A 15,776-nucleotide genomic window follows, 5' to 3' on the forward strand; every position below is an offset into this window, starting at 1 on the left:
CATAACAATTTCTGTTTTAAAATACGGCTTAAAATGTCCGAAATAGGATTAGTCATTGCCATCGCGCATTACGAACTGTTAACTCAAGGCACAGTGAGCCCGCTAATGAATACGGTGGTCAGCTCCGGGCTTCAGAATAATTAGACCGCGATGTTTTATCGCTTAACATAGACAACACTTAATGCCTGAGGGATGAGAAGTGAAAATGGATAGAATGAGTCGATGTGTGTTAACCTTGGAGACTCACAGTGTCTCTAAGGTTAACACACACAGTGACCCTGAATGACTGTTACCAATGGTGATGAAAGAACACAAAGCGATTTAAATAATGGCGGTAATGATCTCTCTAGCATGTGTTATTGATCCATTCCTAGGTGGTGTAACAAAAGCCAGTGAAGGTTTATTTTGACTGATGGTGGCTCCTCCGTGCACATAGAACATTAAGATACTCAGATACCGAGGTAATATTAATTATTGCTGAGCAACGCACTACTATCCAGGATTGCTTAATATCCATTACTAAAATGAACCTTTGTTATGTATTATCAGTGTAACTAAAGGAATCTGAAAAAACCTGAACAGCCTGCAGATTCATGTGGGATTCTTTCGAAATGTCGAACTTTTTAACCATAAACAGGTATGACAAATATCTCGAACAATAGTTCAATTATGAATAATAATAAGATAATGCATCCTAATGTTAAAAACAGTGATGCAAGAAGATTTTGGACTCAATAATAAGTTCCAAAGATACAAAGAGAACAAGTTCTCTGTGTACACATAAGAAGGTGGTCTGGCATGTTTAAGGGCGCATTTTGGGGTAGAGACTTATATAAAAATAAAAAAGAGAGATGACAATGACTAGTTTAGAATGATGAACGCACAAAAAAAGATACATTCTTAAACATCTTTATTTATTTTTAGAATTTATGGAGTCAAAATGTAAAGTCCTGAAGAAGGTGTAAAAGAGAAATAACACCGAAACGCTGCGTCGACTGTTTCTTTGATCAAATTTTGACTTGTTTTATAAATGTATAATCATGTATGAGTTTTCTTAAAAAATTCTTTTTAACTTCTGTGATATATGTTAGATTGTAACCCTAGTGGGAGGTAAATAAATCTTTTATGAGTAATTTTTAACAAGATACAATTTTGTTGCGTGATATATCTGAGTGTATTGTCAAGTTCATCCTAATAGTATAAAACTGTGTAACTTAGTAGGTACATATATAACATATGGTAATTGATGTAATGATGACCCCCATACCCAGACCACTTCATGTAGTACTCACACCAGCCATTGGCTTTCTCTGAAGACAGGGCAGTTTTTGACACTTTTCACTGTTTGAACCCCTCACCCTGTACATAAACAGGGGTACCTCCAAACTCTTTTTACGTGAAGAAACTATAGCCTTTGCATCGAGATCCCTTCGAAAGTCCGAGGTCAACTACTCAGTGATAGAAAAGGAGGCCTTGGCGGTACACTTGGCTTTGAACAAGTTCCGAGACTTAATCTGGGGAACAAGGTTCAACCTGAGCACAGATCACAAGCCTTTGGTCGAAGTATTCAACAGAAAACGGCTTGACGCGATTTCAAGCAGAATCAGGCTTTGGTTCGTAAACCTCCAGGAATACACTTTCAACGTTGAAAACATGTTTGAGGCAAGGAATCTCGCAGCAGACTGCCTCCCACGCCTCGTGGGTGAAATGAAGGAGGCAGAGGCTGGCGAAGATGATGGGGAAGATAAGGACGAGGCACAAGCAGAAAAGGTTTGCGTAATCACCCAAGGAGCCGTTGGAGAAGAAAGTTGGAAAGAGGCCCTTAGAGCAGATGACCTGTTGATGGAGGTGTGTGTAAGGGTAAAAGAGAATTGGAAGCACAAAGACAAACAAAACGAGACACTACGCCCATTCTGGATGATCAGAAATGAATTGTCTGTCAATGACGAATGCCTGTTCCGTGGCACAAGATTGATCCCGCCCAAAACTCTGAGGGACTATCTAGTGGATTTGGCCCATGAAGGACACCTGGGAATCACCAAGACGAAACAGAGGATGCGGGCAGACTACTGGTGGCCCAGCATGGACAATGAAATTGAGAGAAAAGTAAGAGACTGCATACCATGTACAAACAGTGACAAGGTATTGAAGCAACACACGCCTCCCATGCAATGTAGACCACCCCCGTTGGGTCCTTGGGAAGAAGTGGTATTGGACATAGTAGGCCCACTGATGGGTGAACTTCGCACTCCCTACATCTTGGTGCTCGTGGATCTATATTCAAGATGGCCAGAGGTGAAGACAGTATCTGAGATCACCACCAAAGTGGTCATTGAGCTTCTACAAGAACTATTCCTCAGGGAAGGTCTACCCAGTAGCCTGCTGACAGACAATGGGGTACAACTCTGCTCAAAAGAAATGAAAGACTTCCTCGAGAATAATGGGATCGAACACAAGCGCTGCGCATTGTACCACCCCGAGACCAACGGGATGGTCGAGCGGTTCAACAAAACCCTCAAGGAGAGCATCCAGCTAGCAAGAACAAGTGGGTTAAATTGGAAGGAAGAGATAGGGAAATGCCTAGAAGCTTACCGGCTGACCCCTCATCAGACAACGGAGGTCACTCCTTTTGAACTACTCCGGGCAAGAAGACCTAACACAAAGCTTTCACCGGGGTGGATGGTGTGGCACAAAGGGTGGACGGGACACTCTAGGGAGTCACTAAGGTTGGACAGGGAACACAAAGTCATGGTAGGCAGGAAAGTCTGGTTTGACAAACTACACTCCGTAAAAGAGGCAGGGTTCAAAGTGGGAGACGTAGTAAAGATCAAAGCACCGACAGGCAGAGCGAGCTGGTCTGAATTTACCAAACCCACAATAATTGTCAAACTGTTTAAAAATGCTGTTAAAACTCAGGAGGGGAGGATCTGGAATCTGGGAAGAGTTGTAAGTTATCACTTCCCTCCAGTGAACAAAGACAAAGAGGCTAGGAGAGAAGACAATCCCCAGATGAGGGGCGACCTGCCCGTGAGGAAGAGTCATGGAGAATCCTACGCTCCCCGCAGAGCTAGCCCCAGGGTGGCTAGTCGCCTGAAACACCTGGAGCAATATGTTACCATGTAGAGTGCAGCTAATGTTCTCATGTTTCTCACACATGTTGTTTTCCTGTTTTGCGTAGGGAAGGGGGATGTGTGGTATCTTCCACCTCAGGGGGAAAGTGTGACCATGCCGATACCCTCTGCCCCTATGATCACCATGGAACGCACCGCTGGTGACATCATTTAGAATGTCACGGCGGAGAGTGTTCTAAGGCGAGCGCCCAGTGCGAGTCTGACGGCTGGCGTGCTGAGAGCCAGCTAGCTGTGGCTGGGGTCTATTTATTCCTCCTTTTGACTTAATACAATAAAGCTGTTCCGTGTGACCACGATACCTGTTTCTACTTAATTTATTGCGATTCCACACCTGGTTACCTTTAGAATCTCCATATATATATATATATATATATATATATATATATATATATATGTATATATATTTTGTTTTTCACAAAAACAAAACAGGTTACAGGGACATTATAGTTAGGGTCAGATTTTACTCATACAAAACCAGAGAAATTCAGCTGTTAAAGTTAGCTGAGTTAACTATAACTCACGCTCCGCAATGCACTGCTTATGACTTCACATATTATATCACTCATGACATGGTCAGTGACATCACTGATAACATCTCAAATGACATCACTGATGATATCAGTGATGACATCATCCACAGCATATCTGACACACTCACTCACAACCCTATAGAATCTTTCATGCACCCACTGCTCCTCCCACACAACCATTCACAAACCCATTCACAGATAATTCACCAGTAATTACAGACCCACCCACTGATTCATTGATTTACACACACATCCACTCGCTCACCCATACTGCCACTCATAGACCCACTCACTCAATAATACAGCTTTTGACATATCAACTCATACAGCTACACAGGCACTCACACACTGAGTGACCTATTTGGCTGATATTAAATAAATTTTTCAATAAATAACTGGTCCTCTGCCATTCAAAGCTTTGCATTAGAGAGTGATTGTGTGAATGGCTGTAGGGGTGAATATGCAGATGTGTTAGTGCTTGAATGTGTGAATGGGTATGTAAGTGGCTATGTTGGTGTGCGAGTGAGTGTGTGATGGGTAAGTGAGTGCTTGTGTTTAAAGGCTGATTCGGTGGGTGAGTGAGTGTCTGAGTAACTTTTTAGGTTATAAAGTAGGTGTGTGAGTAACTGTATAGGTGAGTGTGTGGTTATGTGAGTAACTGTATGGGTAAGTGGCTGGTTGTATAAATGGCTATATGGGTGAGTGAATGGTTGTGTAAGTGGCTAAACGTGTGAGTGGCTATACAAGTGAGTGGGTGTGTGAGTGGCTATTTGGAAGAGTGAGTGGATGTGTGAGAACTGGTTTAGGTCTGTGAATGGGAACATGAGTGGTTGTGTGGGTGTGTGAGTGGGTATACGAGAGGTGGTATGGGGGTGTGAGTAGGTATGTGAGTAATCAATGATATCATTTGAGATGTCATCAGTGATGTCACTGCCCATGTCATGAGTGATGTAATATGTGAGGTCATAAGCAGTGCATTGCAGGGGCATAAGTTATAGTTAGCTCAGCTAACTATAACGGCAGAATTTCACTGGTTTTGTACAAGCGAAATCTGAGCCTAACTATACCGTCCCTATAACCTTTGGTTTTTTCAATGAATTTCGAAGGTTTTCTCAATTCTATTTCCTAACTTTAACGTCCCTGTAACCTTTGGTTTTTAAGTGAATTTGTAAGGCTTTTCAAATTCCTTTTCCTAACTATAACGTCTCTGTAATCTTTTGTTTTTTAAGTGAATTTCTATGTTTTTTAACTAGTAGTCACGTTTGAAGAGTGGCAGAGAAAGAGGGCAAGGTCTCTTACCAGCTCTCAGGGATCCCTCTAGGTCGGATTTACTGTAGGTAACAGGTGGGCTTCCTGGCTGTCAAGAACCCTCAGCATCCAAAAGCACTTCATCCCCCAACCAGTGTGCCAGGAGGTGCATTTGCAGAGTGGTGGAGAAGGGTTGCATGGCCTCCGAATACCTCTCAGCAATTTCGCTGTGTGGGACTTACTGCAGGTAACAGGAGGGCTTGTTAGCCCCAAACAACCCTCTAGAGCCAAGGAGACTTTATCCCCGAACCAGCAGTGCACCAGGAGGCACCTTTGCAGGGTGGTGGAGAAAGTGGGCACTGCCTCTCATCAATCGCGCTCTGTGGGACTTACTATAGGTAACAGGAGGTCTTGTTGGCCCCCAAGTACCCTCTGAAGCCAAGGGGACTTCATCTCCCAACTAGAAGTGCACCAGGAGGTACGTTTTAGAGTGGTGGAGAAAGGGGACGGGCCACCAATGACCTCTTAGCAATCCTTATGCATGGGGCTTACTAGAGGTAACAGGAGGGGTAGTTGGCCCCCAAGGACCCTCAAGAGCCAAGGGGACTTTTATCCCCCAACTAGTAGTGCACCTGGAGGTGTGTTTGAAGAGTGGTGGAGAAAGAGGGCAAGGCCTCCAAATACCTCTAGCTAGGTCGGACTTACTGGAGGTAACAGGTGGGCTTCTTGGCTGCATAGAACCCTCAGTATCTAAAAGGACTTCATTCCCCAAACAGCAGTACGCCAAGAGGTGGGTTTGCAGAGTGGTGAAGAAAGGGGGCGTGACCTCCGAATAACTCTCAGCAATTTCACTGTGTGGGACTTACTGCAGTTAACAGGAGGGTCTGTTAGCCCCCAAGGACCTTCTGAAGGCAAGGATACTTCATCCCCCAACCAGAGGTGCACCAGGAGGTTTGTTTGTAGAAAGGGGACAGGCCTCCAATGACCTTTCAGCAATCTCTCTGTACGGGGCTTACTGGAGGTAACAGGAGGAGTAGTTGGCCCCCAAGGACCCTCAAGAGCCAAGGGGACTTCATCCCCCAAATAGTAGTGCCCCAGTAGGCGTGTTTCCAGAGTGGTGGTGAATGGGTGTGTATTCTCTGGTGACTAGCCGGGCCAGCTTTTAGACAAAAAGTCTTTGAATTAGGGGAGGGTGGCATTTGGCCCCTCTTCCTTGGGCCCTTTTCTGCCCTGGAGACCCCATCACCAGAGTTAGGCCTTTTCTGAATGGATGAGGGGGGCCCTTCCCCAGGCCAATCTCAACCCTAGGGACCCCATCCCTTGGGGATCGGGCTTTTTTACCAATTTATTTATTTTTTATTGAAGAGGGGGGCCGAGCACCTCCCGTTTTTTTCTTTTTTTAAAATTTTAAAAATGAAAAAAAAACAAGGGAAGGGGGGCCATACGGCGCCGTTCCTGCACCAATTTCTGCCCAGGGGACCCATTCTCCTTGGGCTTGGCCTCTAGTGTGGGTACCTGGTTCCACACAGGGTACCCATATTGTGGAATTGAGGACCGCGTGGAGGCTTAAGACAGCTGCAGTTCCTGCTGGCTCCCCGCCTCCTTCAGGAGCCAGCAATGCTTTTGCAGGGAAGGAGCTAACATGCAGCTCCCTCTCTGTCAAAGCAATTGTGCTAGCTTTCAACAAACCTCTATTTAGTACCTTCAAGTGAAACATCAGCAATAAAAGGCACTGACCCCAATTTTTAAACATAACAGTTTCAGGAGAGCGAATCTTCTAAATTCCCCATGAGGAAGGTTAGCTCAATTGATCTATGAAATCTTGCTTTGGTCACTGTCAATAAAGGCAGGATGTGGTACCAGTGGTGAAAGTGGATAATGCCAGTGATGGAAGTGGACACACTAGTGGGGTAATTGCCCTGCAGTATTCACAGAAAAACTTTGGGCACCTCTACTTTATTTTTAATAAATTAAGCACAGGGTATACTTACAGCATTTTTCAAGACTGCTCCCATTGCCTGCTTATTTTGGATGAATGTGCTCAGCATCTTGTCCCTCAGCCCCACTTTCTCCAATTGCATTGACACAAAACATTCTGGAATTCTAAAATATGAAGGGATATACAAAAACTAAATTACAAAGAAGCAACACATTGTATTTATCAAGAGCTCATTTATTTAAATAACAATAGCAATGGTACCAGACTTCATAGCCTCATTGTGCATTTTGTACTGCATATTTTTTATATTCATTGGAATGCAGGGGGTGTTTGTTCCGAGATCTCCTGAGAAATCTGCACTTCAAATGGGAGAACAGCATTACATGGCACAAGCTTTTACTTAACAACCATTGTTCAACACTTGTTTAACCACAGTTGCATTATATACGCATTGGTAGCACTCATGTTTGGGTCTAATCGACATTAACTTGTGCCAGAATGGGTTCACATCCTGGTCACAGTGTGTGACAAGTACTACGACGACATGAATGATGACATGACCCAATATCATATGTGAACATCTTTAGTGCTTTCATCCTGACGAGTGGATATAGGACCCACAATTATATTTAAAACAGTTGTGAAGGAAACACATACACAGTTGACTGCATGACACACTCTAAAGGCTCTATTTTAAATAAGCCCCTGGTACAGCATAGCAAAACAATTTTTCACAACCACAAATGTCCAGAAACCTGGGTGCATCCATTCTCATTGTAAGAATACATAATCACTCATGTTGAATACCTCAAACTAAAGCTGTGTACCTCCCTCTGTCCTTAATGTAGTAGAAGTCCTTCTATCCTTCACCAAGGAAGAGGCATGTTCTTCCTTCCTCATTCTGTATGCCTAACTCTCACGCAGTAGCACAATAAATGTTGAGATAGTTACTACATACTGTGACCAAATGTCATGTAAGTTTTCCTCAACTTCCTATTGGGCCCACCTAAGTGTTAGACTATGCCTGAGATTTCAATAAGAAACGTGTGAGCTTAGAGCAATGGTAGTGTGCTAACGCCTTTGGAAAGATCCTTCTCCATTTTTTGTGGAGAACTAAGAACCCAACCAATGCCCCAAACTTACCCATTGGTAGCACAGCCCTTAGTGGTGACTTGCTGTGAGGTAAACACTAATTGCCTACACAAAAAGAATTAATATGTCTAAAAACTAACTCCTTCCCACTCTTTGTGGCTTAGTGTGTCTTGCACGAATAGGCTTATAACTCAGAAAGCCTCAGACATTTGCCCACAGGTGGCACAATGAGGCCTAGTGTATGGTTTGAAACATCCTCTAGTTGGAAGCCCAAGGGCGGTCAGTATCTCCCCGCAAGGTGTGAAAGCTGACCTATGCCAGGGATGAAGGCCTGTTAGGCTGCTGCCCTATGCAATGTTCACTAGCATCACTGGTGTATCGACAGTGTCCGCATCTCTACCACAACCTGGAGAGTTCCATTCAAAACATATGTTCTGAAACCTCCACACAACCCAATCAGACAGAGGCAGGCTCTATTAGACCTCCTGGAATCAGTTAGATTAACACTGCTTGCACCATCCCTTTTTCCTGAAGGAAATACGAAATCTGATTCCTCCAAGGCACTCCAGTACATGGTTTAACTTGTACTCAGTTGGAACTGCACCTCCAACAGCCCCATAACTCAACTCCCTGAATGTACACTTCCCCCAGAAAAGCGGAAAGAGGCCATACACTTGAATATAGTGCTAAATTCGATAACAGAATCTCACATTCTTACTGGAACATGCCTAGCAGGTGTGGCCTCACTGCACACAGTGAGCAGACATACCTAAATATGTTACCAATGCAAGAAAGATATTTTTGAATTACCCTTTATAGAGACTATCTAAAACCTTCTGCGCTGGCATTGAACTGGCTACTGATCTGTTAGCACAGTGACCTTAAAAATAGGTCACCAGGGTGCAGGGCCATAAACTATTGCTATCAGGTTTGCTGCATGCGATCATCAACCGAAAATCATTATGTATGACAACTGTCTCTGGTCAGAATCTAAAAAATCATGTTGGCAATAAAGCAATATGTATATGATGTGTCAAGGCACAAGCTTCAAATAATTCTACAAACTAAACTACCTGGCACAAAAGAAACGGTGATATCCTACAACTTTGATGAATTAACCCATATAGAGGTGGTGGGGGGGCACAGATTTTTTTTTCCTAAAAAAAAAGACCAAGGCCCGGATGTAGGTAATAGCAATTTACCGAATGGTAAATACCGAATTTTACCGATTCGGTATTTACAATTCGGTAATTGCTATGTAGGTAAATAATTCGATAAAAATACCGAATCTGTAAGATTCGGTAATTACCGATTCGGTAATTACCAAATCGGTATTTGCCATTGATTCCTATGGGCCTTGAAGCCCATAGGATTCAATAGCAAATACCGATTCGGTAATTACCGATTTTACAAGGGGGACAGGGTGTCACTTTGACACCCTGTTGCACCCCTGTTTCGGGCCTGTGTGCCATGTGACACACATACATGCCCTTAGGGCATGTCTGTGTGCCACATGGAACAGGTGTACATGCACAGATGTGCATGTACACTGGAATTCGTTATTTACCATGGAATAGTATTCCATGGTAAATAACGATTCGGTAAGGGCCTGTGGCACTGATTACAGTGCCACCTACATATTGATTTACAGAATCGGTAAGTTTACCGATTCGGTATTTTACCGATTCTGTAAATATACCGAATCGTTAAATATACCGATTCTGTAAATAACATGCCCCCTACATGTCAATTCCCAAATACCGGTCGGTAACGGCCGAAATCGGCCGTTACCGACCGGTAATTGGCGAGCTACATCTGGCCTCAAGGCCCTCATTCACTGAAGTGACATACTTCATCATCAGGCTCTTCCTCACTGTAGTGACAGAGTTACAGACAGTGGGCTCCATCAGGACCGCTTGAATCGGAGGAGTGGTTAGTGTGTCTAACTTCGATGCAGTGTCCTAGGGGATGGAGAAGCAGGTTAAAAATGTGTAGAGCGCGACGTCGAGCACTGGAGGACTCTACCTCTGTCCTTAATGGGGCGAGCGGTTCAATTTAAAATGATGGCTCTCCCCCGTCTGCTCTATGTGCTACAAAGCGCACCGTTCATGGTACCGGAACAATTCTTCCAAACGGTTGAGTCGGATCAGCGCTCATTGCTGTGGAGAGGGGGTTGCCTGAGGATCGCTCTGATGAAATTACAGGGGGGAATGTATGAAGGCGGGTTAGCGGTCCCAGATGTCCGGCTGTATTACTGGGCGACCCAGCTGATTAATGTCAATGGCTGGGTGTTTGCTCCTTTGGAGGAACCGGCGTATCGGGTGGACTGCATGGCCCTCGGGACTGGCACCTATCTGGCAGCCCTCTACAATAAGGGAAGAGGCCACAGATCTCTCCCACCTCAAACGGCTGCAGTGGTGGGAATTTGGAAGCGTGCAACAAAGTTGTTGGGGTGGGGGGCGAAACTCACAGCTCAGACCTCATTGTGGGCCAGAAACTTTCTTCCAGCAGTGGTAAAGTTAAAAGGCCTCCAGGCATGGAACCTCATAGGCATTGATAGGCTAGGAGACCTTTGGAGGAGGGGAGACGTGATGGACTTCGCGTCCCTACAGGCAGAATTCCAAATGAGGAGCGGGGAATTCTTACATTATCAGCAGCTCAGACACGCCATTCATGAACATCTGCCGGCCGGGGAACAACTCCCGGAATATGCCCCTCTGGAGGATAGGCTGTTGATGGATCCAATGGTAGACAAAGCAATTTCCCTGACGTATAAAAAACTGATCAACAACTTGGCTGATCCCCTGGGTCCCCTGAGGGAGAAGTGGTAATCGGATGTAGGGCTATTGGATGACGATGACTGGAGGGAGGCACTACAAGGCCCGCGTGAGGTAGCGATTCGAGCTAGGTTTCGACTCATCCAGCTCCGTATTCTGCACCGCTCCTACACCCCACGCACGACACAGTATAGAATCGGCTATGCCGATTTGAGGTTCTGTCTGAGGGGCTGTGGGGAGGAAGGCACATTTTTTCATATATTATGGGACTGTACCAAGATCAGGGCTTACTGGTCCTGATTATCTGACATCATGGGGGAGGTAGTAAGGTCGGGAGTCCCATTGGAGGCTCGTTGGCACTTATTGGGAGTCACGAGTGATATCACATGGTCGAAAGGTGACAAGATCTGGTTAGCGTTAGCTAGCATGGTTGCAAAGCGGAACATAGCGAGACTATGGGGGAGTGAGGTGATACCAACAGTGGAAGACTGGGAGAGGGACCTGGATTGGTGCCAGAGAGCAGAAAGAGTCATTTATAAAAGTAGAGGATGCCCTAACAAGTGGGAGAAGGTATGGACGGCATGGAGGCAATATAGAGGGGAGCTGGTAAATACCCAAGACATGTCTGGGTCTAGTTAGTTATGGGGAGAAATTGCCAGTTACTCCGCACACTGAGACGGAAGGGGGGTGGGGTGGGGTGGGAAGGGAGGAAGGAGCGGGGCAGCAGTGGTTACAGTGTCATCATAGTACCTTGCAGGTATGCTCACGGTGGAGAGATCCACGGAGGGGGTGACAAGCGAGTTGGCTGTCAGCGTGGGGGGGCACAAGGGGGGCTTGATCTACCAAGGCAAGCTTATTTGAAGATGTGTTAAGCTATGTAGCATTGTCCTATCTGTATCACCGTCCTACTGCTGATGTCTTTTGTGCGATTGTATGGAGCCTGTTTATATAATAAAAATATATATTTTTTTTTAAATGTGTAGAGCGGTGACCTGCACACCTTTATTAATCACTACCTATTACATGAGTCAAAAACAATCTGCCTGGGAAGATGTTTTATGAAGGATCCACTAACATGATTGTGTCCCTTTTCATAGGTTCTCAACAGATCGAGGCATTCACCAGGCAAATAGGTCCCCTAACTCCCTACCTCTCACCCTAACTGGAATATACACAGTCTTGGGTACGTCAGGCATGAAGGGATATGGAAACACCTTGTGCGTTTGGTGCAACCTGAATCAGTTCTTGTGACAGGTTATAGCCTAGATAAGGGCCACCTAGCTCAGAACTGTAGTACTGTGGCCCTTTGCTAGTAACCAATCAAGAGTTGGGTTCAATACGTATATCAGTACAATCTACTAACAACCTATCACACTTTATCCTGGAAAGCCCTAAAACAAAGAGTTCAAAGCAAGAAGTGAATTTATTTGTGACACCGTGAGAATATCTTTATCCTGATGCCATAAGACTGACCCTACTGTCTTCCAAAGATTACTAAAAAGCAGACTAATTAATTTATTTTATTTATTTATGCATTTATAATGCGCACAAATACCCGTGGGTGTCTTGGCGCTGTTGACTTGACCGAGGGGGCTGACACAACTGGTTATTGATTAAAGAGCCAAGTCTTTAGTTGTTTCCTAAAGGTGAGTAGGGATGGGCTTGTCTTGATGTGGAGGGGGAGACTGTTCCGGAGTTTGGTGGTGGCGAACAGGAAAAATCTGTCGCCCCAGGATGCTTTTTTTGTACGTGGTACGATGAGAAGATTAGCTGTGGATGAAAGTAGACGTCTGGGGGGATTGTATGTGCAGAGGATTTTTTTAGGTAGTCGGTCCACTGGCGTGAATAACTTGCCAGTGTAGCTGACAAACCACGTTAGAGATAGGGTTAGATTTGGGAGCACCTGTCAGAAGTCTGGCCACTGCATTTTGCACCGGCTGGAATTTGTTAAGAACTCTTTCTTGGGCATTGATGAATAGGCCATTACAATAGTCTACTTTGGACATGATTAGTGTGCTGATTAGGGTCTTAGCGGCGGTGGTTGGAAGGTATGGGAGAAGTTTCTTTATCTTTTTGATGGTGTAGAAGGATGCGGATACAACTGTATATGCGTGGTGCATGAATGACAGCTTGGTGTTAAAGATGACTCTTAGGTTTCTCACCTTTGAGACTGGTGGCAAAGGTGATCCTAGATTCGTTGGCCACCAGGAAAGGGACCAAGCGGGGGAAAGATTGCCAAAGATCATCACCTCCGTCTTGTTGGAGTTCAATTTGAGGCAGTTGTTTGCCATCCATGTGCTGATGGCAAGCATTTCCTGCTGGAAGTTAGCTGCCACCTTAGCACCGTCGTTGTGAACCGACAACACCAGTTGGTGTCGTAGGCGTATGATGTTAGGCCCAAGCTATAGGATTTGATGACCCTCGCTAGGTCTGACACGTAGATGTTAAACAAGGTTGGGCTTAGCAAGGATCCCTGTGGGACACCACAAGGGAGGGCAAACGGGGGGAGTTAAACTCTCCGTTGGAGAGAAAGGATGCGAGGAGGGCTCTGGCCATATGAGAAATACCCACGGCAGCGACACGGTCGATCAGAGTCGCATGGCCGACCGTGTTGAATGCAGCAGAGAGATCCAACAGGACGAGAACCGCAGCCCCTACTCCATCAAGAATCTTTCTAATTTCGGCAGATGCTTTAATGAGGGCAGTTTCAGTACATGTCCCTTTCTGAATCCAAACTGGGTGTCGTCTAGTAAATGGTTTTCATCAATGAAGTGTGCTAATTTCTCAGCGATTTTTGCTGGTAGAGGAAGACATGCGATAGGTCTGAAACTTGTGGAGTCAGTGGGGTCAAGGTTAATCTTTTTTATAAGGGGCTTGAGGACTGCTTTTTTCCAAATAGAGGGGTATATGCCTGTTTTGAACATTAAGCTAAATATATAGGCTAAGTTGGTGCCTATGATATCAGGGAAACGTTTAAGGGCAGCCAGGGGACAGGGGTCGTCAGGGGATCCTGATTTAATTGAGGAGAGAAGATGAGATATATGATACGGGGAGACTTGACTGAATTCCTCTAGTGAGGGGGAGTGGTGAGGGTTAATAGGATTGGATTCCCGGGGACAGGGGAGCTTGTGGATTCGCTGGGTGCTACTGTACTTGTATCAGTTGAGTTATGGGATGTAAAATTAGCGTAGATGGTACTGACTTTTTCTTGGAAGAAGCCAGCTAGCGAGTTACAAAGTGACTGGGAGGCGGTGATGGGAGGGGTGGACCCTTGTCCAGATAGCTTAGAGACTACCTTGAACAATTGCTTGGCAGAGTCTTGTGCAGATTCGATTTTATTAAGGTAGAAATTGCTTTCCACCGTGATCAGGAGGTATTTGTATTTGGCTATGGTCTGTTTGTAGAGGGTTTTTTGGGCAGGATTGTAGTTCAAATGCCAGCGGCATTCTTGGTGTCTGCATTTTTGTTTCTCGAGCCTAAGTGTCTCGCTGAACCAGGGAGACAGTATTCTGATTATTAGACCTTTTTTTGATGGGGACCGCCAAATTAACAGTGTCCAAAATCCATTGTGTATAGTGTTTGGCTGAGAGATCGGGGTCGGAAGGAAGGACTTGCTGAGTAGAGAGTAAATTGGATTTAAACACTAGTGGTTTAATGTTGCTCCAAGCTTTGAACTGTCTGGTGGATGTGAGATTGGAGTGAGGAGGGTGATGGTTTCAGTATGAATTTCAAAAAGGACTGCATGATGATCAGTCCAAGGCAATGGGAGGATGATTTCTAGAACGAGGTGCTCATAGTTGGAAAATAATCCTTCTAGTGTATGTCCGGCGGAATGTGTGGGAGAAATTACTAGTTGTGTGTGGCCTACCGCATCAAGTTCGGCTAGAAGGGCTGAGGTGTCTTGGTCGTCATGGGTTTCATGATGGAAATGAAAGTCTCCTGGGATGGAGAAGTTCCTTTCTCCTGCTACTAGCTCTAGTAGACAGCCCATGGAGGCAAGGAATTCCGAGCGTGATCCAGGGGGACGGTATAGTAGGATACCTTTGAAAGGAGGAAAGTGGGTGACCGTAATTGTGAAGCTGAAGGCCTCACAGATCGTGGTGCGGATTAACGCTGTCCCGACCAAATAGTTTTCCTGATGGATGAGAGCAAGGCCTCCTCCTTTTTTTTCGAGTTCTATTGAATCTGCAAGCGGAGTAGCCATCTGGTGTTGCTGTGCAAAAATCAGGCCCACAGGCAGGGTCCCCCCAGGTTTCAGTTATGAAAAGAAGGTCCAAATTGTGTTCTTACAGGAGATTCAGAATTTCGAATTTGTGTTTGTGCAGGGAGCGGGCGTTTATGAGGGCAGAGTGAATTTTAGCATGGAAGGAGGGTTGGTCCTTGGTGAGTGGAGAATGTCTAACGAAAAAGGGCACTTGGGGCAGTGGATAGTGGGGTGAGGAGTTGTTGTCTCGAGGTTGAGAGTGGGGCAGCTCAGTGAATATTTGCTGATAGTGAGTATTGTTTTGAGCTGTTCAGATGAATAGGTTAATATCTTATTATAGGTATCTCTGCTTGGTGGATTAGGGGGTGGCCCTGGGCCCGGTCCAGGCACGGATGGGCGCAGGCGTGCCAGCTGCGTACGTCCACTGCGCTTAGGGAATTGTATGAGTCTCATAAGGTGAGGGGGAGAAAACAACTGGTCTGCTGACCTAAGCGCCACTTGCAAATTGGAAGTAGTAGTCACTTCCGGCGCGTGCTAGATTTCAGTCTTCCCTTCACAGAAACTGACTGTTTCAGCGGTGGACCGGGGAAGTGAAATATCAAGAGGTGAGAGCGCTTTGTTAAAAACAAATTAAAACAGTGATCTACAGCTTATTTCAAACAATGTCGGTGCAGCGATTAATGCATAAGCTAATGAACTAGAGTGAGGATCGGGGGAGCCCTTTGCCAGGCGCTCCTATGATGGCAGAGATTAGCGTGATCCCCTGTCCTCAGCGCGTCTACTGTGCGTAGGCAATGGCAGGAGTCTTATATGGTGAGGGGGAGAAAACAACTGGTCTGCTGACCTGTGCGCCGC

At 45.4% G+C, this 15,776-nt stretch overlaps 1 protein-coding gene across 1 annotated transcript in view; it reads right to left on the reverse strand.

Annotated features, from left to right (window-relative positions):
- Window positions 1–15,776, reverse strand: part of LOC144762518 (uncharacterized) — a 709,614-nt gene that overhangs the window by 568,030 nt on the left and 125,808 nt on the right. The window contains exon 19 of the mRNA XM_078647742.1: window positions 6,901–7,012. Within this exon, the coding sequence (XP_078503868.1) occupies window positions 6,901–7,012 (112 nt within the window). The remainder of the gene's footprint in view (window positions 1–6,900; window positions 7,013–15,776) is intronic.

This window comes from Lissotriton helveticus, chromosome 6, assembly GCF_964261635.1.
Source record: "Lissotriton helveticus chromosome 6, aLisHel1.1, whole genome shotgun sequence".
In the NCBI taxonomy this organism is placed as follows: Eukaryota; Metazoa; Chordata; class Amphibia; order Caudata; family Salamandridae; genus Lissotriton; species Lissotriton helveticus.